The sequence below is a fragment of the Otolemur garnettii genome, unplaced genomic scaffold (assembly GCF_000181295.1).
Source record: "Otolemur garnettii isolate 467f Iridium unplaced genomic scaffold, OtoGar3 scaffold00007, whole genome shotgun sequence".
Taxonomy (NCBI): Eukaryota; Metazoa; Chordata; class Mammalia; order Primates; family Galagidae; genus Otolemur; species Otolemur garnettii.
In genome coordinates this window covers 18971310-18997423 of record NW_003852402.1, presented here as the reverse complement: position 1 = coordinate 18997423, position 26114 = coordinate 18971310, and the positions used below count along the sequence as shown (strand labels likewise).

The 26114-nt window shown below is 35.6% G+C and overlaps 1 protein-coding gene across 2 annotated transcripts in view; it reads right to left on the bottom strand.

Moving 5' to 3' along the window:
• WASHC3 (WASH complex subunit 3) overlaps window positions 1-26114 on the bottom strand; it is a 38048-nt gene that overhangs the window by 5554 nt on the left and 6380 nt on the right. The window contains exons 4-6 of one of the 2 annotated variants that reach the window (XM_003783301.3): window positions 24924-25031; window positions 19540-19650; window positions 4734-4798 (exon numbers count right to left, since the gene is read on the bottom strand). In XM_003783301.3, coding sequence (XP_003783349.1) covers window positions 4734-4798; window positions 19540-19650; window positions 24924-25031 — 284 coding nt within the window. The remainder of the gene's footprint in view (window positions 1-4733; window positions 4799-19539; window positions 19651-24923; window positions 25032-26114) is intronic. The other variant, XM_012814185.2, reaches the window with a different exon arrangement.

Here is a 26114-nt window from a genome sequence, read left to right as displayed (position 1 = left end):
AGGGCTTGGTGCCTGTGGCTCAAGTGGCTAAGGTGCCAGCCACATACACCTAAGGTGGCAGGTTCGAATCCAGCCCGGGCCCGCCAAACAACAATGACGGCTGCATGTACTGTGTTTGTCTGGATTCCCCAGAGAACAGAACCAATTGTATATTTGCATGTACATACAAATGTAATATATATGTATATGTTTATTATAAATAATTGGCTCATATGATTATGGCAACAAAAAACAAGATTTGCAGTTGGCAGATCCAGAAGAGCTTATGGCACAGTTCCAGTCTTAGGGCCTCTTTGATCTTTCTATTACTCTCACAGTCTTGTGATCAAAGTCTTCAGCAATGAACAAATAACAATTTTGACATTTTCTTATTTATCTTATACTTTCTAGCTCATGTCTGCCAGCCCATGAATGAGGACTAGTAATTATATGAAATGGAGAACTCAGCTTGGCAAACTTAAAAAAGAATGAAACCACTGGAGGGAAGGGCTCACAACTATAATTCCAGCACTTTGGGAGGCTAAGGTGGGAGGATCTCTGTAGGCCAGGAGTTTAAGACCAGCTTGGGCAACATAGCAAGACCCTGTCTCTACAAAATACTTTTAAAATAGCCAAATGTAATGCTATGTGCCTATAGTTCCAGATACTCAGAGGCTGAGGCAGAAGGACATCTTGAGCCCAAGAATTCAAGGTTACAGTGAGCTATGACAGGGCTACTGCACTCCAGCCTGGGCAACAGAGTGAGATTCTATCTCTAAAATAAATAAATACATCCAGTAAAAAGATATATTTTTGGAATTATCCAGTTATGGAATTGAGGTCTACTATATCCTTAAAACTCAATCTTTAATCCATTATGCTGTTGTGTCAGGAGGTAGATAAAGATCACTGGCAGATTTGGAATTCTCTTAGAGGTCAGGAAAATCTGATGGACATGCATTGTAAAAGAAAGGTTTGCTTTCCAGTATCCTTTTGTTTAACACTAATAAATCCTCCTTTGTCTTAGTGATAAGCAGGCTCAGGTGATTGCTTTTATTTCTGGCAACCATTAGTAGTAGTCATTCCAGCTTCTGGGAGAATGGAATAAGTGTCTTTCGAATAGATATCTCTAGGATAAATGCCAACTGAGTTGGTTCTGTTTAAGCCTACATAGTAACTTGAACTTGGTTATACACTTTCTTTAGTCAAATCAATACATTGTACACCAGTACCCTGCTGGTAGGTTAATTTCAATTTCAGAAATCTGTTCCTTACTGAAAAGTTGAAAATACAGATTTTCAGTTTGAGAAAATAGAATACAATTTAAAAAGATAACTACTCTGAGGAAGTTAAATATGTGTATCTTTGTTGAAAACTTAACAGTATACAGGCAACTACAGGGTTATAAACAAGCTGTGATCCAAAAGCCTGGTAAATCCATTGTTTAGAATTTGCTAGGTATCCCTCCATTAAACCCTTGATTAATCACAACTAATATTTACTGAACATTTACTACTTGTCCAGAGCTGTGCTAAGTGCTTCCATCATTATCTATCTTAGTCTGAACAACTCTATGAGGAGATGAAGTTCTATTTCTCATTTTCCCGAATAAGAAAATTGATGCAAAGAGAGGTTAGGTGTACTTTTTTTTTTTTCCTGGCAAGGAAACCTATGAATTGATTGAAAGAATTTCTAAGGCATGATTTATTTTTTTTTTAAGGCATGATTTATTCATTCTGTATTTCTGCATACAAAACTAAAGCAGATTAACTTTTGGACAAAGACTAGTTAAAATTTCCCATTTTCTTTCCCCTTAAACTCTTTTGAGTATGACAAAGAACTCTGGGAGGCCAAGGTAGGTGGATTCTTCAAGCTCAGGAGTTTGAGAGCAGTCTGAGCAAGAACCTAGAACCCCACTTCTAAAAATAGCTAGCATTGTGGCGGGTGTTGTGAGCTATGATGCTATGGCATTCTACCGAGGGCAATAGAGTGAGACTCTGTCTCAAAAGAACTACTGTTATTTTAAAAGTTTGGATTTTAAAAAATCATTAAATAACCACATAGAAGTATCAAACAAATAACATTTATTGAGTATTAATCAGGCATTTTCTTCAGTTTTCTAGGAAAATTTCCAGGCTCTCTTCCCCCCAACAAGTTAACTTTTTTAGCTTAAAATTGTGTACTCTTAGCTTCTAATTTTCTACATACACAAGCCAAACAAATAGCAATGTATTTTCTGATATTTTCTGATCAGTATTTATTTACATATTAACCTCAGTTTTGACAGACAGATCTAGACTATTTCTTCTTAACGTGGTTTTTCTTACTACCTAAAGTAAATAAAAAAGAGAGCATATGTTTATACTTTAAAAAAAAAGGAAACAGAACAATCTTCACTACAAGTTCTTGGCTGAGGCTTAGTATGTACTCAGGATTCTAAATAAAAGTGTACTCTTTCCTTAATGGCACATTTTCTTCTCTTTCATCATCTCAAACTTTTCTTCCAATGTGAGGCTCCTTAACTTTTATGTAAACATGATTCCAAAAGCACCAGCATTTCTCTGTTAACAAGGCATTTGATTCTACTTATCATATCTAAGTATAGCTGGAACTGTTTGCTACTAGTGGAGATAGGTTATAGTGAGTCACCCCCACTCCAACCAGTGCCCATGGTCACCAGTGGCATGTATTTATGAGGTAATAGGTTGGAATTTGGGGCCCAGGCTGTGGTTAAGGAGTAGCTTTTCTGTAAGACAATGTTAACTGTTACTGGAATTCTACCCTAAAACTTGGCACTACCTCAAAACAATGTTTCTCAACATTTATAGACAATGACATATGCTCAAACTTGCTATGTGAGATAGAAGGGAGTGTTTGGGGGTGTTGGGATTTTCCTCCCTGTAGTCATTTATGGACTTCTTCAGGTAGTGATACCTAATGGAGTCCTGAAGGGCAAGAAATTAGCCAGGCCCATGAGACATGGGAGGTAGTTCCATAGACAGGAAAGAAACATTTAAAGACACCAAAGGAGAATAGGAAAAAGAAAGATTCAGGGAACCACAAGAAGGTTGCTATGGCTGCATGAGACACACGTGGAAGAATGACAAGAGATGGAACTAGCGAGAGAATCTGGGTCTTCATAATAGCACTTACATGCAATGCTTAGACTACAAGTAGAAGGCAAAGGAGAATCCCAGGAAGATGTGAAGCAAGAATGAAGCATGAACAGATCCACTCAGACTTTAGTGGATGGCTTGAATTGAATAGGAAATCCAGTAAGAAGCTACTCTCATAATTCAGGGAGAAATGATGAAGGCCTGAATTAGACTGCAGTGGGCGTGGAGGCCTGTAGTCAGATGTGAGAGAGACTGAAAATGAGAAATTCATAGTGACTGATGTGGTAGGGGTAGAAGAGAGGGCAGAATCAAGGACAATTTTCAAGTTGCTGGTGAGAGTAGCTGGTTGAGGTAAAGGACTATGAAGTAGTTTAGGCTGGGCAAGGGATGAAATAAGCCAGTAGCTGGATATCCTGCATACACTGGTTTTCTATTAGCTACATTTTCTCCAAAGAAACATCATCATTTTAGTTACTATTATAGACCCTCTACTGTGTATTTCCAGAAGCAAAAAAGAGGTCATGGTTAACGTTAAATGTGTTTATAACTTACATATTTCAATGAGTAGCAAAATGCATTGAACCCTTATGACTAATTCACATTAAAAATTTATGTCACAATCCAACTGCTTTTAAGGTGTGTATCAGAAATAATTGCCAGAACAAATGCCAAATATCCTAGAGATGTGTTAGTTCAAATTACCAAGTTATGCCATTATACTTGAACTATTTGCTACTTGAATATGTATCAAAATATAGATACATATTGGAAATCTGTTCTTGTAGACTTTTAAAAAATTCTTAAATTTCATAATTTGGAAGACAAAAATATGAGAAAAAGGCTACTTTATGTGTTTTACTTCCAAAATGCACACCTTTTCTTGGAAGGCTAAGAGCCAAGAAAAATTCCAAAATACACTGCTAATACAGTATAAATGCTTGGACAGCATAGCTAAATACATCAGAGTGAACTAAAACTCCAATAGGAAGGTCTCTTTGTAAGTATATAGATACTTGCAAAATGGAATAGTTCTGAAGAATAGCCATTAAGATATATTTTATACAGGATGAATTATGTAGCCAGGTTTGTTTGGATGGAATGAATTATTATCAAATGTCTGAAACACAATTGTTCAACATTTCTCAAAAAATATTTTCCAAAACTCAAACTGGTATATAGTTTCTTAATAAACATTAACATGGATGGACATACAGTAACTACCTATTTCTTTCTCAATCTGGTTTAACCTAGATCATGACAGAATAAATTTCCTACACACTAGGGTGTAAAGTAAAAAATTGGCAGATAATAATGATGGTCTCCTTCCCGAAACAAAACAAAACAAGAAAAAGGTATCATGAAAAGAAAAAAAAAAATCTGTCATCAAACTCCAGCTCCTTTGGATATTTAGACTTATCGCTGATCTATTACAATTGCTACTAAAATGTGCAAAGGATGGTTTTAGTAGCGTAAGGTATTTTCCTTTTGTTAACAGAAAAAATACCATTTGTAAAGACAGCTTCTTCAATCATAAAACACTATGTAGGAAAATACATAGAGACAGCTTGAAATATTTTAATTATAACTAACAAATTCAGTATCTGGCAATAATATCATTATATTAGAAGAGTTACTTACTCAAGAAGATCTGGGTCTAGTCCTTCTGATATCATTTTGTTTCTTATTGCCATCACTGGAACACCCTATGTAAAGGATACAAGATAAATCAATCATTAAAAATGCCTCCTTTATATGTCTCCACACATTACCTAAAACAAGACCTTTAGATGTCTTACTATTTAAAATGGTTCTTAATTTGCTACTACATTAGTATATGTGTTGCACTTAAGTAATCCAAAAAAGTATACATTTTATACTGACTTAAGGGAATCAGTGTTACCCAATACCACAGAGGCCCTAATTAAATCCTTTCAGCTTATTCGTTATTACCTCTGATGTACAGAAGGTAGAGATTATATTCTCATTCTTCTTATATCACCAAAGGAAAGAACACACTGATAACTCAAATGATTAAAACACTGGCTACAGCATTACAATGAATACTTAACAATATTGTGATTTTAAATAAAAATTTCAGAGATTTCTACTCTTAAGTATAGTTACATTTACATTCTTTTCCCAAATTAGTGGTACAATTGAATTTGAATACTTTAGGCACAAAGGTCAAATAGAATTCAGGAACTCTCCTGGGACTATATGATACATCCTCCCAACACCAGCATAAGCACTAAGTAATGATGATTCTAGAAGTGTGTAAGTTGCAAAAATACTAAGAACATGTCAATTTCAGAGTTCACATTAAGAATATCAAAACAGTAGGAAAAGGATAAGACAGAAATAAATTTATTTGAAAATGATATTGATTTGATGTACAAATAAAAATTTAACAAAAAAATATACTGGGCATTTACTTGGTGAAGCTCTAAAAGGAGACTATGAAATCAGATCTGTCTATTCTCACTCTTTACAACATCCCCAAGGATGAGGAGACACTAATCTGATGTGTTCAATTTGAGGGCCTTGATTATATCACTGTAAAAACAGGACCGTCTCCCTCACCCCATGTGACAGAAGAGGTAGGCTTAGCTGGGTACACGCAGGAAGAAGTTCAATCACCTCTATATTGCTGTTGCACATTCTTCCCTTGTCACTAGCCAGTTATGATGCTCTTTTTATAAGTTTTATTTTTAAATGACAAACAACAATTACATACATTTATGTGATATATGTGATTTTTGATACATATATACATTGTAGAGTGATCAAAATCAGGCTAATTGACATATTTATCACCTCAGATATGTATTATTTCTTTGTGGTGAGAACTTTCAAAATCTCTTTTAGCTATTTTGAAATGCACATCTTCAAGACAGGACAGGAATTTGTTTAAAATGAAAAACACAAAGATTTAGAAATACATACAAATTTCTAAATTATCTGTCATATATAAACTTGTCTCAAGCATATTTTCATTACTTATTAAAAAAAAAAAACAACTTTTTTTAGAGATGAGTTCTCACTATGTTGCCTAAGCTGAACTTAAACTCCTGGGCTTAGCAATCCTCTCACCTCAGCCTCCTGAAGTAGCTCGGATGATAGGCAAATGACACCACACCTGTCATTCAAATATACTTTTAAGAACAAGTATATATTAATACTTGTCCTGATGTTCCCCTTCCCTTAAAACTCTTACTTTATTTCCCAATAAAATCTAGGCAAGCATACATACAAACATGAAAGCTAAATTTATTATGAATTCAATATGAAGGTCTGCAAAGTTAAGGACCATAGTTCTAGAGTGTCTTGAGTCTCACAGATCTTGCCAAATTAATTCAGATCACTAACTATAATCTTCATTTTTTAAACTGAAAAATTTTATTTCGAAGAGTTTAATTATCTACCTTTTAAAAAAATCTATCCAGAAAATACATTTATAGAAAGAGTCATAACCCTTACTTTGGCTATGGAGAAGAAAATGTCACATCCACTTTTAAAGCTTTTTAAGTTAAATGAAGTTGAGAAAACTGGTTTTCTTTCAAGTTTATGGGTTACTTAGAAGATATTCTGAGTGAGGCAAGGTGGGTATTTGCAGACTTATTTATATATTTGCCTTCGTAACTGTTGTGTTTTATATTGTAAGTTAGTAAAATTTAACTTAAGACTCAGATACAAATGAACACTTATGTACATTCTACATATTAGATGGATGACTATAAATAGGACCATCATAGAATTATTTTCAAAACCTACCTTTCATGGATTTTATTCCATGAAGTAATCTTTAAGGTATTCTGGAAAGTTTAATTATGATAGGTTTAGAAGACAAAGAAGGTAGAAAATAAAACTTTGGGCCTTTTGGTAGCTTATAAAAAGTTTAATGACAAATAGAAGACAAAAACCAAAACCCACTTGCTTAGGGGCAATCAATGTGAACTTTTATGTTTGGGATAAAGTAAGCAAGAAATGAAAACTAACATCACTTCAAAAATGTATTATGCCAATAAGATTTTGTAAGATTTGCTTGAATGAAATTCAATACTATTAAATTTATTTAATAATAAAATTAATTTTAATAGTAGAGGAGCTTAAGACCAGCCTGAGAAACACAGGTGACCTTGTCTCTACAAAAATTTTTTAAAAAATTAGCAGGGCATGGTGGTGCACACCTGAGTCCAGAAGTATGTGGTTGCAGTCAGCTGTGACAGAGTGAGGACAGCAGGGAAAAAGCTAAATACTTAAATGATAAGACTGGACATTTGGGGAATTTATCTTGATGCCATTCAACTGTTTAGGATAACAGGAAGAGTTAGGAGTTTGTAACATTTCATTAAAAAAGGAGGTACTTAGTGGAAAAGGGGGAAAAAAAAGCATAATGTTGCACTCCTTGGTAGGCCCCTGTAGCTCAGTGAGTAGGGTGCTGGCTACATACACTAAGGCTGGTAGGTTCAAGCCCAGCCTGGGCCTCCTAAACAACAATGACAGCTGCAACCAAAAAAAAAAAAAGAAAAAAAACAGCCAGGCACTGTGGCGGGTGCCTGTAGTCCCAGCTACTTAGATTCTGAGGCAAGAGAATCGCTTAAGCCCAAGAATTTGAGGTTGCTGTGAACTGTGACACCATGGCGGCACTCTACCAAAGGTGAGATAATGAGACTCTGTCTCAGAAAAATGCTTGGACTCCTTTACCTCCCGGCTTCTACTGATTATAGTTTTTATGGTATGAAGTCTTTCTATAAACTCAACTATGTCATTTATTTATTATAGTTTAGCATAATCCATAGGACATCATTGGAAAGGTTATACAAATAAGTTACAAAGCCAAGAAAAAAGAAGGGAGGAGAAATGAGGTTAAAAAAAAATTTCCTAAAATATAGTAAAAAAAAGTATGTATGGGGTGGAGTTAAGGGGAAACACTGGATAGGAAGGGAGGAGTAGGGAATGGGAAGTTGGTTGAATTAGATAAGCTTCCTATTTTAAATGTTACTTTCATGGAACTGATTATAGTATATGAATAACAGAAACCTGAACCTATAAGCTCCATATTTGAACCTTAGTTTCTTGGATTGGCTTACAGCATAAAAGTAGAGATACATACACCCCAAATTTGATGTCTTTAGTCATTTCTTTATATGGATATAAATAAAGGAAAATATCCTTTATTCTAGTATCCCACAAGAGACTTCTTATTACCACCTTAATACAAACCTCATAAAGCTTGATAAAAAATAATTTGGCCTATGTTCCAAAGAACGCATTCCAAAGAGATGTGCCCTTGTTTCCAGTGATGTTGCTTAGAAATTTGTTGTTTTCCTATATCCTTCTTTAGAGGTCAAATAACAGATTCTGGTTTGTTAAACATTAAAAAGAAGTGTCGAATTTCTGATTGCCAAGAGACAAAGCTACTGGTGGTCTAAGAAGGACACGAGAGACCTCAAAACTGAAGTCTACTGAACTGTGGGATTTTTTTTGGCAAGTGAAAATGGCAGTTTGTCCAACACAAGTAATGAAGAAAAGAGAAGGCAGTCACAAGTCCGATGTTCCAAAAAATCAGGTCTGTATTTGCGTCACTGGAGAAAGTGTGTAAAGAAGCCACACTAATGAAATTACGGTAGCAGAGCTAATAGTTAAATACTAGTTACTTATATCACAAAAACTGTTTGGAGGTTTACAGGTCTTCCAATAATTACATTCATTTGTTACTGAGTTAACAAAAGCCAAGGTACTAAATCCATTAATAAACTATGTTGAAATTTTCCCAAAGTTTTAAATTAGAAAGGGGAAAAAAGTCTTACTCAATTTAAGACATATAAATGACATTAAAGAAAACGACAAAAAATGCTCCTTATGTTTTAGAATTTTTCCTCTCAGTTTAAGTTTGAATCATAATACAATTACAAAAAATGGAATATATGAAGTTTTCTTCCTACTTAGGGCAACAATAAGGAAAAGATCTATTGAGTTGATAGGTGGATAGAACTTTTTATTTGTAGAAAGCAGGAACAAGCAAGAATTGAAAAGATGCTATGAGTTACTAAAAGGCAGCCAGTCTTCCAATCAGGCTCCTTTTATTTTAAATTTAACTTATATCGATTCAACAACATTCTTGCCTTCTGATTTTCAATAGTGCTATCTTTAAAATATACCTATACTACACTTTATGAACTACATTAGGGTGTTATATTTAGGATAAAATTTCAAGATAAAATAGTATACATGATAGATAATTGTTCATTAAGCAAATCACAACACAAAAGAAAGTACATGCTCAATATTTTTTCTGGAAGCTTTCAGTGGAGAAATACAAAAATACTCTCTTATCACTGTAAAGTGAATATGGCTATCTAAAAAAAGGGAAGCTTTATTTTTAATCACCTGTAAAGATCTAGAAAATGCTAGACTCTGATACGAACTCTGGTATTATTGCCACCAAGAGTTGTTAATTTGAAAGATGAAAGAAGGGCAGTGAGAACCTGCAGATGGATAACTGAAAAATTATAGTTGGAGCAGAGCAAAAGGACTAGCCCGCACATTTCCACAAGCATAAAAACTGTTACTGCTATTGTGTATCTTCAAGAGTTTTCTTATGAGCCTTCATAGCAGAGTGCTGTTCCTTTTGTCACAACTTCTAAAGAGTTAAGAAGCTGTTTAAATGAGTCAGAATGAAAATATGAAGACAAACATTAAGATAATTTTTTGCTAATGCCTTTTGTTGGTTATCATTTTTTTATATATCATCTAAAGGAAATTCTTGTGACGCTTAAAGCTACTATAAGCTAATCCTCTAAACGTTCTCTCCCCTGTGTTTGTGTGTTTCTGCCCTGTTTGTCTTTTGAGAGAGGTATGATATTATAGCAAATTCAAGGCAGATGAAGTAAATTTTACTGGCAGGTAGCAAAATAAATAGAAATCAAGAATTAAACATTTTGCCTTGAAAGGACTGTTAGGGGTAAACCATCCTACATACTGTCTAAATTATTTTAGTTGTAATACCAATGACACAAAAATATCATATGGAGAATAAATCCCTGAAGAGATACATTCTCTTCAAACACACTGTGAACAATGATTTGACAAACTTAGCATCCTAGGTTTATCATTTTCTCCATTAGCTTTTTTTTTTTTTTTTTTTTTTAAAGATAGTCTTACTATGTGGCTCTAGGTAGAGTGCTGTGGCATCACAGCTCATAGCAACCTCCAACTCTTGGGCTTAAGTGATTCTCTTGCCTCAACCTCCCAAGAAGCTGGGAATACAGGCACTCGCCACAACGCCCAGCTATTTTTTGGTTGCAGTTGTCGTTGTTTGGCGGCCCAGGCTGGATTTGAACCCACTAGCTCTGGTGTATGTGGCTGGCACCCTAGCTGCTGAGTCACAGGCGATGAGCCTTTCTATTAGTTTTAAAAAATTATTTTGCATTCCCAATTCTCTTAACATTTCACTTACTCCCCTTGTTAAGTTATTTTTAAATTAAAATTAATTTCAATTATCAGGTATATTATAAGGAAACAAAGTACTCAAATGTACACTAACCAAATATCTTTCTACAACTCTAAGGGAGACTAGCATCTGTGTGATATACTAGTGTGTTGATGGGTGATGATTTTTCGGGGATGACTGGAAATTAAAACCTCCTGAGGCTTGCAGCACAAAATATATTTTCCAGAGACTGTTCAGCTATAAATAAAAATAGTCACAGCAAAAAACTAGTTCCTAGAAACAAACTGTTTCACAGCAATTGAATGCTACCTAAAGATAACTACAATGAAAAATATATGATATTAGTATTAAAATATCCCGAGTGTACAATTATAGCAACAGTGCTATTAGTGAAGAATAGATGAGGATCAAGGGCAGCATACATAATATTGCCAACTAGATATCATCTAGTCATCCTGTCATCGTCTATCTTTCTCACACATCAAGAAAAGCAAGAAATTTAAAACTTGGACTTAGTAATATTCTTATTTACTGCTTTCTAACAAAGACAAATTTTTAAAAAGGGAAAATACATAATTTAAAGGCTGCCTTCTGAACACTAAGAAGTTAAGAAGATTGCACACAGCATGGCTGATTTTAAGTTCCCTTTCAAGGCATCATGGGAGAGTTCAGAAGGTAGCCTAAATGATTGAAAAAAATCATAATCTGAAAAAATGGCATAATAATTCTTCACACATGGTTTCCTTAGAGGCTGGTTTACTGACTTCAGCAGAGAATAAGTATTTTTTGTAGATCATTGCCAAAAATATGACAAAAAGCAATGTGTTTCTAGGTTCTCTGGATACTCAAGCCATGGCAAAGCATAGGTAACACAGCAGGGGCTTCCATTTGGTGGCTAACTGTTGCAGTTTTCTGGTTAGGGGAAAGCTCTATCCAAACCTCGCGTTTGATTTAAGATAGAATATAGAAGAAGGGGTCACTTGGATTTCATTTATTCTAACGCAAAGTTACCACTTATATGGTCTATAACTCTGCTAAGCTTTGCTTCTTTCTTATAATTAATTTCAAATAGACCTGGCTAACTATGTAGTTGACGTGAAGGATAAAATATTTCTATTTACAATTTCCATCGTTGGCTAAATTATACAATTAATTAAAGAGACAAATGTTTATTTGCATTTCTGCTCTATCTACATTTAATAAATATAGAAAATCAAGTAATTGGACATGAAGCTGTTATTTTCAATAAACAGAGTGAGGCTAAAACAACATAAAAAAGTTGTCCCTCTATCCCCCAAACCTTCACATGCTCAGTTACCATTGGTCTTAATATTGATTAGTACAACTTAGCTATCAGAAAACAAAACAAATACATATTATTAATAATATAATAGTTACATATAGTTTTAGAACAATGAAACAAATAACACACAAGTTATTAACTAAACCCTTACCAGCGTTTTTCACAGCTGTGATTATATATGAACAAGTAAGGTCCTCCTTTTAACTACACTATTGATCAGTGATGAAGAACCTACCTTGGGGTTCTCTGGACCATGGAAAACCATACTGAAGTCAAATCCAAAAAAGGTTTTAAGGACTTTAATCGAGCTTATAGCACCTACATCTTTTTTGGTATCTAAAGAGAACTCTATTTCATGCTTGATTAAGTTTCACGAGGTCCAAGGTGCGTAACTTCTTGACAAACATCTTTAATAATCATTTGGAGCCAATTCCTATTTAGGTAATGGAAGTCACATTTCCCTAGGCCAGCATCCACAGTTGGCAATGGATACATTAGAACCACCACAACCAAAGAGATTATTCAATTCACATTTTAAGGCAGCCAAAAAAAACAGAGTTTAAAAACGTCTAAGTATCTGAAGAGACTGTTTTGGCAAATATGGTTTCAAAAAATACAAGTCATTAGCTTCTTAATGTGGAAGTCGGACTTTCCCAATGCACTATTTCTTACTGGCAAAGGATTCACCAAGCTCTGCCAGTAAAAAGGGAAGACTTGTTGGAAAAGTGATCTATGTACACAATTCCAGTTAAGTTATAAAAGCAATATGTAATTTAGTAAAGGCTTGTGCTGCACTATTATGACAACAAACATTAAATCAGAATCAATTATCTGCCACATTTGGAACACAACGGTATTACTCACCAAAATTCTGTATAAAACTTGCTTTTTTAAAAAGGAGAAAAAAAATCAGAAAATGCCAGCAGGTGTTCCAGGAACATTCATTAATAATAAGATTCACATTTGGGGATCAATTCATAGATGATAAATCTAAAGGAACTTCAGATCTTATTTTATATGAGAGGACTTAGGCCTTGAGAAGTGACATGACCTGAACATGGTCACACAAGGAATATATGACAAAGCTAAGAAACTACCATGTTGCATTTCAGAAGTCCAGGGTAAAGATCTGAGTATACCCCTAGGCCTTCACGTTGTCTCTCAGAGAAACAAGTACTGTAATCATTCTTTTATCACACAGAGGGTAGTAATCCCCCAGTAACAGAAAAAGGCTTGGAGACCAAAAGGCAAGGTAATGCTCACCACTCTGTGAATTGTTACTTGTGATAAGTGAAGGACTGTGTTGGCTTCTGTTCACAAGAGTTTATATTAATTATATTAAATAATTAGTTTATTTATCTAGGCTCTAAAATAGATTTACCAGTATATGACAAGTGAGGCTAGGCAAATATGAAATAACGACCCAGGAAGAGGAAGCCAAAGTAGTTCATTCTGATATCCAGGAAGTCTGAAAATTAAACAAAAAAATCTGTTTTTTAAAATAATCTGTAGGACTTTCTATGTCTACCTGTATAAAAGAATCATCACTATATATTGGCAGTCTGCCAATTCAAGCTTTGTGTACCAGAGAATAATCTGAAGGGGGCTTGAAAAACACTTTTCCACTGTCTTATTACAGAGGATATATAATAGTTCTAAACAATAATTCAGGAAGGAATTAGGAGAAAAGATTGAAAGTTGGTTTTTTTTGAGACAGTCTCACTGTTGCCCTAGGTAGAGTGCTGTGGTGTCACAGTTCACAGCAACCTCAAACTCTTGGGCTTAAGTGATTCTCTTGCCTCAGCCTCCCAAGGAGCTGGGACTATGGGCGCCCGCCACAATGCCTGACTAGTTTTTTGCTGCAGTTGTCATTGATGATTAGCTGGCCAGGACCAGGTTGGGACCTGCCATCCTCGGTGCATGTAGTTGGTGCTGTAACCACTGTGCTACAGGCACCACCAGAATAAAAGATTGTTGAGGGGCTATTATAAACCAAGTTGCTACTGACTGGAAGAATATTATACTGCAGAAAATGATAAGAAACTCAGCATAGATGCAATATAAGACTCTGCTTATGGAGCAGTAACTCTTATTTTTAAATGACAAGAATATGATGGCACTGAAAAAGGATAAATCCTATCATTGCCTTTTCAACAAGGGGAAAGACCTTGTAGTACTGTTAATTCCCTTTTGAGGGTTTAAAGATGGTTATTTTTATGATCTTGAGAATAGATTTTTATACTGTTTATAAATACAGTCTTTACACTGTTCGTATAAACACAGTAATTTTTTTCAGAGGTTTCTTTCTTTTTTTTTTTTTTTTTTCAGTTTTTTTGGCTGGGACCGGGTTTGAACCCACTACTTCTGGTATATGGGGCTGGTGCCCTACTCCTTGAGCCACAGGCGCTGCCCTCAGAAAGGCTTTTTTTTTTTTTTTTTTTTGAGACCATGTTATTTTTCCTTTTGTTAAACCAATTCTCTAAAAGCCAGACCATAGGCTTCTAGAATTCAGATTCTATAACCTGTACTAACATGTACAATGGGTGGTAAACTACTCAAGACTATACCTATAGACAAAGTAGAACTTATATAATTATGGTGATACGAGTATTTCTCTACATTAAGAACTAAAGCTAAATTTTGTAAACCTCTTTTTTTGTTGTTGTTGTTGCAGTTTGGCCGAGGCCAGGTTTGAACCTGCCACCCTCGGTATACGGGGCTGGTGCCCTACTCACTGAACCACAGGTGCCACCCCTAAAGCTAAAGTTTGAATGGTAAATAAGCAAGAGAAACCCTTCCCATCATACCCTAAAGTTGAGAAAAATCTGGTATTTTAGTGAAAATCTGAAATACTGTTGGGAAATGAAATACTTTTCAATACTGATGATGCAATTACTGATGAAGCTGCCTCTAACCAAGGGTTAGACTCCTGTTTATGGCCAGTGGTCAAATTCGTTTCCCTTTCCATCTATATTCCACTGTTCCGTTATACTCAAGGAACCCGACCACCTCATCAGAGTGAACAGTTGCTTAGAAGACTAACACAGAAAACAGAAAGGCATATCACCATCCTGGAGTATAGAGATATAAGACTAGCTGTATTCTTCCCATGTCAGTGAAAGAATGGGATGATTCAACAATACAGATGTCAATGTATCTCTAATGACTCTTTTCCATTCCTGTGAGGCATATTTTCTAAAGCAGGTGATATATTATCTCAACTGGTGATAGAAAAATATTCAGAAATAATCACAGAACAAGATATGAAGTGATAAATTCCAGGAAGATTACAGATAAAGCGGTTGGACAGGTCAACGAAGGGAGATATTAATTCTAGCTTTGTGTTCTGGTGGGTCCAGAATATGGGATGATTTAGTGGAAGCATTCATAGGAACATGTCAGATGAGTAGAATTTGGACATGTAATAAGGGGTGGAAAAACATGGAGCTTATATAGGAAAAGGTTTGTGGTTTTGTCTGACTGAAGAATGGAATTCAGGACAGGGAGCAGTACGAAATAAAAGTTGGGCAATAAGATTCTGGGATACAGGTTGGCGCAATAAACTAAAAACAATAAAATTCAATTTAACTTGGATAAATTTCTAGTTTTAGGATGACAATTTGATGTTGTCACCCCTTTCTTCTCACAAATCACCCTCAAACAATTAGAAACAGAACACAATCTCTAGCTTTACTGATGCAGAGGCCCATATGAACCACATTACATAACACTTTAGAGCAGATAGAAGAATTATTAATTACTCAGCATACCAGTGGAAGGCCAAGCCCAAGTTCCTGAAGAGGGAGACACCATGAAAGAGCAGCACTTCTAGAACTGTGGAAATGACTGTGAAATAGAAACACCGCACTAAGACAGGAAGGAGGGAAAAGGCTGAAAACAGGAAGACGTAGCTATAATCAGTATAAGACTGAGGCAGAGAAGTTGAACCCTTGATCACACTCAGTGATACCAAGCACAAAGGATGACTTGGAAGTAAAGTACTAAGTGCTACTAGAGAGTTAAGTTTTTCTTTTTACTTTTTTTTTTTTTTTTTGAGACACTGTATTGCTGCTCTGTTGCCTGGGCTAGAAATGCTGTGGCCTCATCCTATCTCACTGCAACCTCAAACGTCTAGGCTCACGTGATCTTCCTGTCTTAGCCTCCCAAGTAGCTAAGACTACACGAGTGTGACATCATGCCCGACTAACATTTTTAGGTTTTTCTTGTACAGATAGGGGTCTTGCTATTGCCCAGGTTGGTTTCAAACTCCTGGCCTCAAGTGATCCTTCTGTCTCAGCCTCCCAATGTGCAAGGATTATAGGTGTGAGTCACTGTGCCTATCCATGGCTGTCTTTTTTAAATAAAACAAATTATTATTTTCTTAAATGACTTTAAATTTAAAAGTGTGAATGATATTAATATATAGTTTATAACATTTTATTTATTTATTTATTTATTTTTGAGACAGAGCCTCAAGCTGTCCCCCTGGGTTGTGTGCTGTGGCATCACAGCTCACAGCAACCTCCAACTCTTGGGCTCAAGTGAGTCTCCTGCCTCAGCCTCCCAAGTAGCTGGGACCACAGGCACCTGCCACAATGCCCAGCTATTTTTTGGTTAAAGCCATCATTGCTGTTTGGCGGGCCCAGGCTGGATTCGAAACTGCCACCTTAGGTGTATGTGGCTGGCGCCTTGGCCACTTGAGCCACAGGCGCCGAGCCATTTTATTTATTTTTGGGGGCAGAGTCTCACTTTGTTACCTTGGGTAGAGTGCCATAGTGTCTAGCTCACAGCAAACTCAAACTCATGGGGTCAAGCAATCCTTTTGTTTCAGCTTCCTGAGTAGCTGGGACTATAGATGCCTGCCACAACACCTGGCTAGTTTTTCTATTTTTAGTACAGATGTGGTCTTGGTCTCATTCAGGCTGGTCTCAAACTTCTGAGTTCAAACAATCTACTTGCCTTGACCTCCCAGAGTGCTAGGATTATAGGTGTGACACACTTCGTCCAGCCAGTTTATAATATTTTAAACATGTCTTAATAAGAAGAGCTTTTTTCCCAAAATACACATTCTCTATGTACCAAGCACCAACTCTAGAGATTCTAATTTTGTAGTATGGGGCCCAGAAACTTATATTTGGAATTTTCTCATTCAGAAAACTGTGGAGTTAGCATAAAAAAGAAATCTACCATCAAAACCTGTCACCAGGTAAAATAGTGTAGAGAGAAATATAGGCCTTTTCATTCATAAGTAAATACTATGTGCCCAGTATTATTCTAGGAATGGTGCAGTATACACAAAAAATTCCTTATCCTTGTGGAGTTAGTAGAGGAAAAGCTAGTAGAGGAAAAGACACAAAGTAAATATGTAAAATGTGCACAATACTGGAAGCTGATATATAGGAAAACACAGCAAGGAAGAAATAAAGAGAATTGGGTCAGAGGACCTTACAATTTAAAACAGGGTGGTCAAAGAAGGCCTCACTTAGAAGGTGATATTTGAATAAAGATATAAAGGAAGTAAGGGAGCAAATCATGAATATACAGCACAGTACACAAACTCCTAGACGTGATCCTCCTGCCTCAGCCTTCCAAGGAGCTGAGACTACAGGTGTGTGACATCATGCCTGATTAAGGAAAAGTATTTCAGGCAGAGAAACTTGTTGATGCAAAGGCCCTGAGACAAGAGACTGGCCATATATTTACTCAAGGAGCATTAGCGAGGCCAGGAGAGCTGGGGGAGTGAGGATATGAGATCACAAAGGTAACATGGGAGCTAGACTGTACAGGATCTCAGGGGCCTGCCTGTAAAAGACATTGGCTATAACTCCTAGTGAGATGATAAACCTAGTGAATTGAAAAAAGAATACTTAAAGGACCAATTATTTATATGAATATATATATACAGTATAACGCCCCCAGCTGACCATCTACCTACACTGACCACCTCCTTGAGTTGATCTAATTTTCATAGAATGGACATGCACCACATGTACTTATCAGCACAGTGGGCCTGGTTCCTTTACTGACCTCCTCCATACGTTGACCAGTTTGCTACAGTCCCTTGGGTGGCCAACTTACAGTGGTTGTAGTGCAGGCATCCTCAAAACATGGCCCACGGGCCACACGTGGCCCGCCTAGGACATTTATCTGGCTCACCGGGTGTTTTGGCCACTGCTGCCTGTCCTGCTTAGCAGCCGACTCATCCCGGGGCCCACAGTCCGGCCCTCCAATAGTCTGAGGGACAGTGAACTGGCCCCCTGTTTAAAAAGTTTGAGGACCCCTGTAGTGTGTGTGTTGTGTGTATGTGTAAAACTCTAAAAAGCAATGGAACTTTAAAAAGTAATTAATAACAAAAATAAAAATTGTAAGTAGTGTCTGGAAACATTGCTAAATAAATCTAGACAATATCGAATACAGTATCTTAGAATAAATGTTTAATAATAAGTATTTCTGGAAAAAATGGACAGTGGATTTACACTGAAATGGAAAGTCTTTTTGAAGTTGTTATAAAATCAAAGGTAAGAATTTAATATTTATCTCAAGATACAGATTTTCATAAAAGACTTCAGGACATTCTTACAGATATCAGCCAGTGGATTTTTATATTACTTATTTTACATAGGAATGGCAAGAAGAGACTAGCATAAAAAGTCTTTCAAAGACATTTTGAACTTTTTTCTCTTTTATTTATAAGAGTCAAATGTGGTTTTTAACAAGTCTGTCTTTTAATCTTAGGCTTTATTCAAACTGGCTCTGCTTTATTCTTAATTTTAGAACTTCATGTTTTTATCCCAAAGTTTTTTGTTTTTTTTTTCCTGCAGAAGCTGTAGGCTTCAGAGAAAAAAAATAAAGAGTTAAGAAAAAAAGAAATTTTTAAACTGAGAAATCTCCTTTTGATAGCTAAGGTAAGTGAATATATTTTTCTTTTTCCCCCACCATAGCTTCAAAATAAATGAATTTATTCTTTCTGGCTATCAGAGAGTGTTTGCTTTTAAATTTTGGTGATAAACAATGCCATGGACAGCAAAACAAAACTGTTCTTAAGTATTAGTTCTGTACTTCTTTTGCCTAGTAATATTGGTAGAATTTACTGTTTTTTGTAAATAGTACAAATTTTTTGATTAACAGAAAAATGATGGATAGCTACCTCTTTCAACCACTGAAATAGAACACCCTACAGTAATGAGAAGAACTTAACTTCTACTAGAGACAACTACAAATATTTTTATCATACCATGTTAGGATTTTTTAGGGAAAAATATGAATTCTGAAGTCATATACTATTAAGAGCATTACTTTACATGGCCAAGAGATCATTGGTAGATGAACTGGCATATGGGAATTAAGCTAAAATCAAATGATTTGCCAAATGAATTGTCTACTTTCATTCCTTTCTGATACATCTAAGATTTTCATCAATAAATTTATGTAAAGCAAGAATATTTACATTAAGTCTTTACTAAACTATGTTAACTTGAAATACATGATGAATTATCATTAGAAAGATTTGACTTCTGGTTACTTTTTTTAAGCAGGGTATTAATTAATATAGAAAGAAGTGAGAGAGTAGAGAACTTGGTCACTCGGTTTAGCAGTTTTCTCAGATTGAAAAAGTAAGAACGAAACCTCCAGGGTTAAAAATTCCAAATGAGGCTGCTAGACAGAGAAGACAGACCAAATTAGCTTACCACTTGAACCATTTTGAGATATCTGGCATATCTTGGATCCTTGGCTACAGTTAAGATATTTTCTGCTGAAACTTCACTTTCCTGTGGTCCAGAGTCTTGTGTACTGTTCTGCTGTAGAGAGCATTTTGTATAAATCTTTAGACAATTCACAGAAGGGGTCCATCATGTTACTTAAAAGGGATGTTTCTGTCTATAATTCTAAGGCAATAAGTATAAGACAAAATCATATTTCTAAATTTAAATACCAATAATTTATTTATGAGATATATGTTTCCAAATATCTATAAAATAGGACTTCAGAGGAAGCTACACTTAATATCAACACTATATTATTCCTTAAAATGCAAATATATTCATGTATTAAATAATTAAAATTCTGCTTTACTTGTCTTGAATTGTAGGTGGATATATTATTTTAATAAAACTTTTAACAAAGCTAGTATGACTAATTTGTCAACTCTAACAGAAAGTGAACTGATTTTCTAGGTACCTACCATCTATCCAGTTCAACTCTATTTATTAAATGATCTTATTCTAAGTAGGAATGGCTCTTCTAACTTTTTAGAAAGTAATTCCTGGAGAATTTTTGAAGAGAAGCCAGTTTCTCAGACAAAATTACATTGTACATTTCAGCTATTGATATAACTATTAGTGGTAACATTGTCCACAGAGTGGTTAAGATTAAATACTATATATTACTTACAATGAAGAATACTCAGGAATGACCTTTTTAGATACAAATAGTTTGTTACACAGGTAGTCCTCACTAAAACTTGTCCACATGGAAACCCTATCCTTGCTTAAGTGCAAAGTTAGGACTGCTTGTACACAGGACTTGATTTTTCTATGAAACTAAACATTTAGAATAAGCTTACTTTTTGAATATTACTCATTATCCGTACATATTGTTAAGAGGACTTTCTTTAACAGTGTGAAATCACTTTTATGCCTATACTGAAATGCAGGTAAAATTAATTTGAGGTAAAATGTAAATAACTACCTTTAAATCAATTCTAACTACCTTAGAAAATAAATGTAAATTATATATTAAGGTTTTTCTTGCAGATAATTCAAATATAAATTAAATCTGCCAAAATCTCTGAAGAAAATAAAACATCCAAAATTCCTTTAGGTTTCTCCTGTTACGTGATACTGTTAAGTGAACAAAAATAATTTGGGGGTATATATAATGCATATGTACAGTATTTAAAAATCCAAAACACTGTTAAATAAAAAATTCAAATGATATCTCAGTACATTTTTTATAAATGTATGGACATTAGTTCATGTAACAGAACAATAGAGCAAACGAGAACTATATCCCAGCCTAATAATATATTTCAACTCTCAGCTGTTAACTTTTGTGTAATAACCAAGACCTCAACAAGGTTTAATTATGTAATATCTTACACCTTTTCTACTTGACTGACCCTATAAATCCTTTACTATATCTCTTAACTGTCCTTCATTTTATTCTTAAACTAATCTCAATCTGCACAACTGGATATTCTACTGTGAATAACGACGAAATCTAAACCATGAAATTAAAGTTGCAGAAAAATCAGTATACAAACCTTAGGTCTCCGACTCATGCATAAACTACAGAGAGTAATAAATGAATGGTTTTTTTAAAAGTGCATAATTATTCCTTATCTGATAATTGAATTGACTGTAATGTCAATGGAAACTCTGTAGTAATACTTAAGTCCTTTCAAAATATTGTATATAAAGTACACCAATTAACAGTGACCAAAAAAAGGAGAACTTGCCTTTGAATATTAAGAGCATGCTAAAGTTGCTTTATTAAGCTAATCATACACAATTTTATCACAATTTTTAAAACCTTAAAAGGGAACAGAACTTCATCAATCTTCTAAATAAATTAACATAGTAGATAGTTTTAAAATAAAGTTGCTGGCTCGGCGCCTATAGCTCAAACAGCTAAGGCGCCAGCCACGTACACCTAAGGTGGCGGGTTCGAATCCCCAGCCCGGACCCGCCAAACAACAATGACGGCTGCAACCAAAAAATAGCCGGGCGTTGTGGCGGGCGCCTGTGGTCCCAGCTACTTGGGAGGCAAAGGCAGGAGACTCGCTTGAGCCCAGGAGTTGGAGGTTGCTCTGAGCTGTAATGCCACAGCACTCTACCCAGGGGGACAGCTTGAGGCTCTGCCTCAAAAAAAAACAAAAAAAACAAAAAAAACAAATAAAATAAAGTTGCCAGAGAAATACTAGGTTATCCCAAATTTGCAAAGAAAAATTAGAAATTCAGCTGTGATTACTGGTAATCAATTTTTTTGGACCTTAAATAGGTGAGAACCAATACAACTGTGCGGAAGTTTTAGTATATATATTATAGACAGTATTCATAATAGCACCTGGAAAAATTCAAATTAATATTCAAATTAGACCAGATACCACTTAAAAATTTTACAGAAACTTATGACAACTATATCTACCAAAGAATAACTACTAGGTAGAACAGAAATACTCTATTAACATTCTTTACAGATGTCTTGTTTTAGAAAGATTCACATTCAATTGAGAGAACTTTGTAAAGTTAAACTCTTCTATAATATTTGGATTTCTTCTTGCATATTATATATAAAGTATTTTAGTGTCCATCATAATGGAATTAGTTATATTAATCAAATAGGTGTTACACTTTCTATTATCTAATTCTTAAGTAAATAATCATCTAATTCATCACCCAAAGACATACCTTATCTAAATGTATGGCTTCTCACAGGGCTTCACACCACACATCCTTAACATGCTTAATGAATTGAGTACAGTTACTGGGAGAAAGTGCAGTGTAGCATAGCAGGTAAGAACTAGGGCTCTTGGCATCAGACTTCCTGGGTTAAATTTCCACCTCTTACATTACTGTTTAATCTTCAGCAAGTTATTTAATGTCTGTGTACTTCATTTGACCTGTCTGTAAAGTAGGGCTGATAATACAGTGCTTAATCATAGGGCTGTTATGAGAATTACATGAGTTAATTTGTAAAAAGCACTTAAAAGTGTGTGTGCCCTGGCACATAGTAAGCATCCTTCAAGTGATAGCTATTGGCTCGGCGCCTGTGGCTCAAGCGGCTAAGGCGCCAGCCACATACACCTAAGGTGGCGGGTTCGAATCCCCAGCCCGGGCCCGCCAAACAACAATGACGGCTGCAACCAAAAAATGGCCAGGCATTGTGGTGGGCGCCTGTAGTCCCAGCTACTTGGGAGGCTGAGGCAGGAGACTCGCTTGAACCCAGAAGTTGGAGGTTGCTGTGAGCGTGATGCCATGGCACTCTACCCAGGGGGATAGCTTAAGGCTCCGTCTCAAAAAAAAAAAAAAAAAAGTGATAGCTATTGCTACCATTGTTAACATCATCAGTAAAAAAAAAAAATCCCGTGAAAAGTATCTCTATGTACACATGCAGATTCTATTATACAGGAAGTCTACTTGTTTGATATTACTTTGGTAGGCTACCATTTTAGTGATTGTTTTATTCTGGATTTTATTTATTATTAATATGATTATTATTTTGGAGACAAGATCTTACTCTGTTGTCTGGGCTAGAGAGGCATCATCAGAGTTCAGTACTATCTCAAACTCAGGTGATCCTTCTGCTTCAGCTTTCCAAGTAGCTGAGACTACAGGCATGTGTTACCATGCCAGGCTCATTTTCGTGTTTTCTGTAGAGATAGGGTTTTGTTATATTGCACAGGCTGCTTACCAACTCCGAGCTTCAAGTGATCCTCCTGTCCTGACCTCCCTAAGTGCTAGGATTACAAGTGTGAGTCATGACACTTGACCTTATTTCAGATTTTAATACCTCACTGAAATACACTAGAGATTATACTCAAACATAAAGAATTTTTGTTTTTTTGAAAAATAATAAAAAATTTAACTTTATACAGAACTTTAAGATATAAGAGCCGAATGTAAAGTGTGGCTCCTATTAGAATGTTTGTTGACTTAAAAAAAATCAATTTTAAAAACATACTTTTCAGACAATTGGTATTTCTTTTTCTTTCTTTCTTTTTTTTTTTTTTAAGAGACAGAGTCTCATTTTATTGCCCTTGATAGAGTGCCGTAGCATCACAGCTCACAGAAACCTCTAACTCCTGGGCTAAAGCAATTCTCTTGCCTCAGCCTCCCGAGTAGCTGGGACTACAGGCGCCCACCAGAATACTGGGCTATTTTTTGTTGTTGTTGTTGTTGCAGTTTGGCGAGGGCTGGGTTCAAACCTGCCACCCTCAGTATATGGGGCCGGTGCCCTACCCACTGAGCCACAGGCACCGCCAGACAATTGGTATTTCTTTTTCTTTCTTTCTTTTTTTTTTTTTTGAGACAGAGCCTCAAGCTATCCCCCTGGGTAGAGTGCCATGGCATCACAGCTCACAGCAACCTCCAACCCCTGGGCTCAAGCGAGTCTCCTGCCTCAGCCTCCCAAGTAGCTGGGACTACAGGCACCTGCCACAATGCCTGGCCATTTTTTTTTTTGGTTTCAGCCATCACTGTTGTTTGGCGGGCCGGGCTGGGGATTCGAACCCGCCACCTTAGGTGTATGTGGCTGGCACCTTAGCTGCTTGAGCCACAGGCGCCGAGCTGACAATTGGTATTTCTAACAACAGCAGTTCTCAAATTTCAAATGCTTACACATCGCCTAGGGATCTTATTAAAATTTAGATTGTGATTCAGCAGTTCTTGGAAGGAATCTGAGATTATTTCTAACAAGCCCTCAGGCGATGTGCATGCAACTGGTCCATGAAGCATAGTTTGAGTAATAAGGGGTTGAATGACACCAGGCAACTATTATCTATTACATATGTATGATAAAGTTTGATGAAGACATTTAAATATTAAAAATGTCATATAACATCTCAAAATTTTTCAGAGATGCTCAAGGAATTATGTAGGGGTAAAATGACATGATGTCTGGGATCCATTTCAACAAGTGACAAAAAAGACAGATAAAGCAATTGTGACACAATCTTAACTGAAGAATCTTGAGTATTCATTGTACTCTTCTACTTTGGTGCATTTTAAAATTTTATAATAAAACATTGAAAAAGTACATTTCTTCTAAGAACGTAGAAAAATTCCCATAGGGAACTTGAAGAAAATAATTGTATTCAAGATTTTTTCTAGTTCTATATAGATTTATTTTATTATAGGCAAAACCAAAAATATTAACTTTAGGACCTTTCAAAATAATAAAAACAATAATAAAACTTTTTCACCCTCAAGATTCATTTCCCATCCTAAGTTTTTATAATTTTACCATTAGAAGTTTCACATTTTTATTTAACATCTTCGTTCCAGACTACTGCTTAGGTCTAGCTGGTTTCACCCAAAAAGATCTATTTGTTTCTTGGAACTCAGATACCTACCTGTGATTGCTCTGAAGTGGCTTCAGAATGTGACCCATTTGTGACACCAGTGACACTTAAAGGAGATACTTCAACTGTAACATCATCTAGGCCTGGAATAGATGATAACTGAGAAAAGGAAATTAGTTTTGGTAAATAAGGGTCATAGTAGGTGCATAAATAAGCTAGTTTCTAGGAGTGCATCTTTTTAATAGCTGTCTTAAGTTCTAAGTGTATACAAATAAGTTCATAATATCTCATCTTTAATTCTCCATGTCATAAACTAAAATCGAAAGATAGTCACAAATAAAATGCTTTTGAAGAATTTCTCAAAAATCTAATTTAGCTTATAACTACATTTATTTATCTATTTATTATTTATTTAGAGATAGAGTCTCAATATGTCACCCTAGGTACAGTACCATGGAATCCCAACTCACATCAACCTCAAGCTCCTGGCCTTAAGCAATTCTCTTGCCTCAGCCTCCCAAGTAGCTGGGACTATTTTTTTGCCCAGCTATTTTTTTGTTGCTGTTGTCATTGTTATTCAGCTGGCCGGGGCTGGGTTCGAACCTGCCACCCTCGGTGCATGTGGCTGGCGCCTTAACCACTGCGCTATGGGTGCCGAGTCTTATAATCACTTTTAAAATATAGAAAATTCCAGTGTAAAGATTGAGAGCATGGGTTCTGGAGTCAGATTAAGTAGGTGTATGTCTTAGTTCACTCACAAACTGAATGACATTGTATAAATTTTCTCACTGTAAGGTGGGGGATAAGAAAATTTACCTTACAATGTTATTGTAAAAAGATTTTTTATTAAGAATACTTTAAAAAGATTCTGTGTAACACATTTGAAATTTGCATTACCTTGGATATGACAAAATTTGTCTTTACATTTTATTTTTTTTAAATAATGTAAATGTTTATCAAAATGAGGTGGTTACATAAATAATGGAATACAATGAAGCCAATACAAAGAATAAAGGAGACAGGTGCTGATTTGGAAGGATATCTACAAAATGTAAGTGGGAAAAAGTATAGATGATGAATATATTATGCTCCTATTTTTTCACAACACAACACTCACTTCTTTTTTTTTTTGACTGGGACTGGGTTTGAACCCACCACCTCTGGTATATGGGGCCAGCGCCCTACTCCTTTGAGCCACAGGCGCTGCCCTACAACGCTCACTTCTTTTTTTTTTTTTTTTTT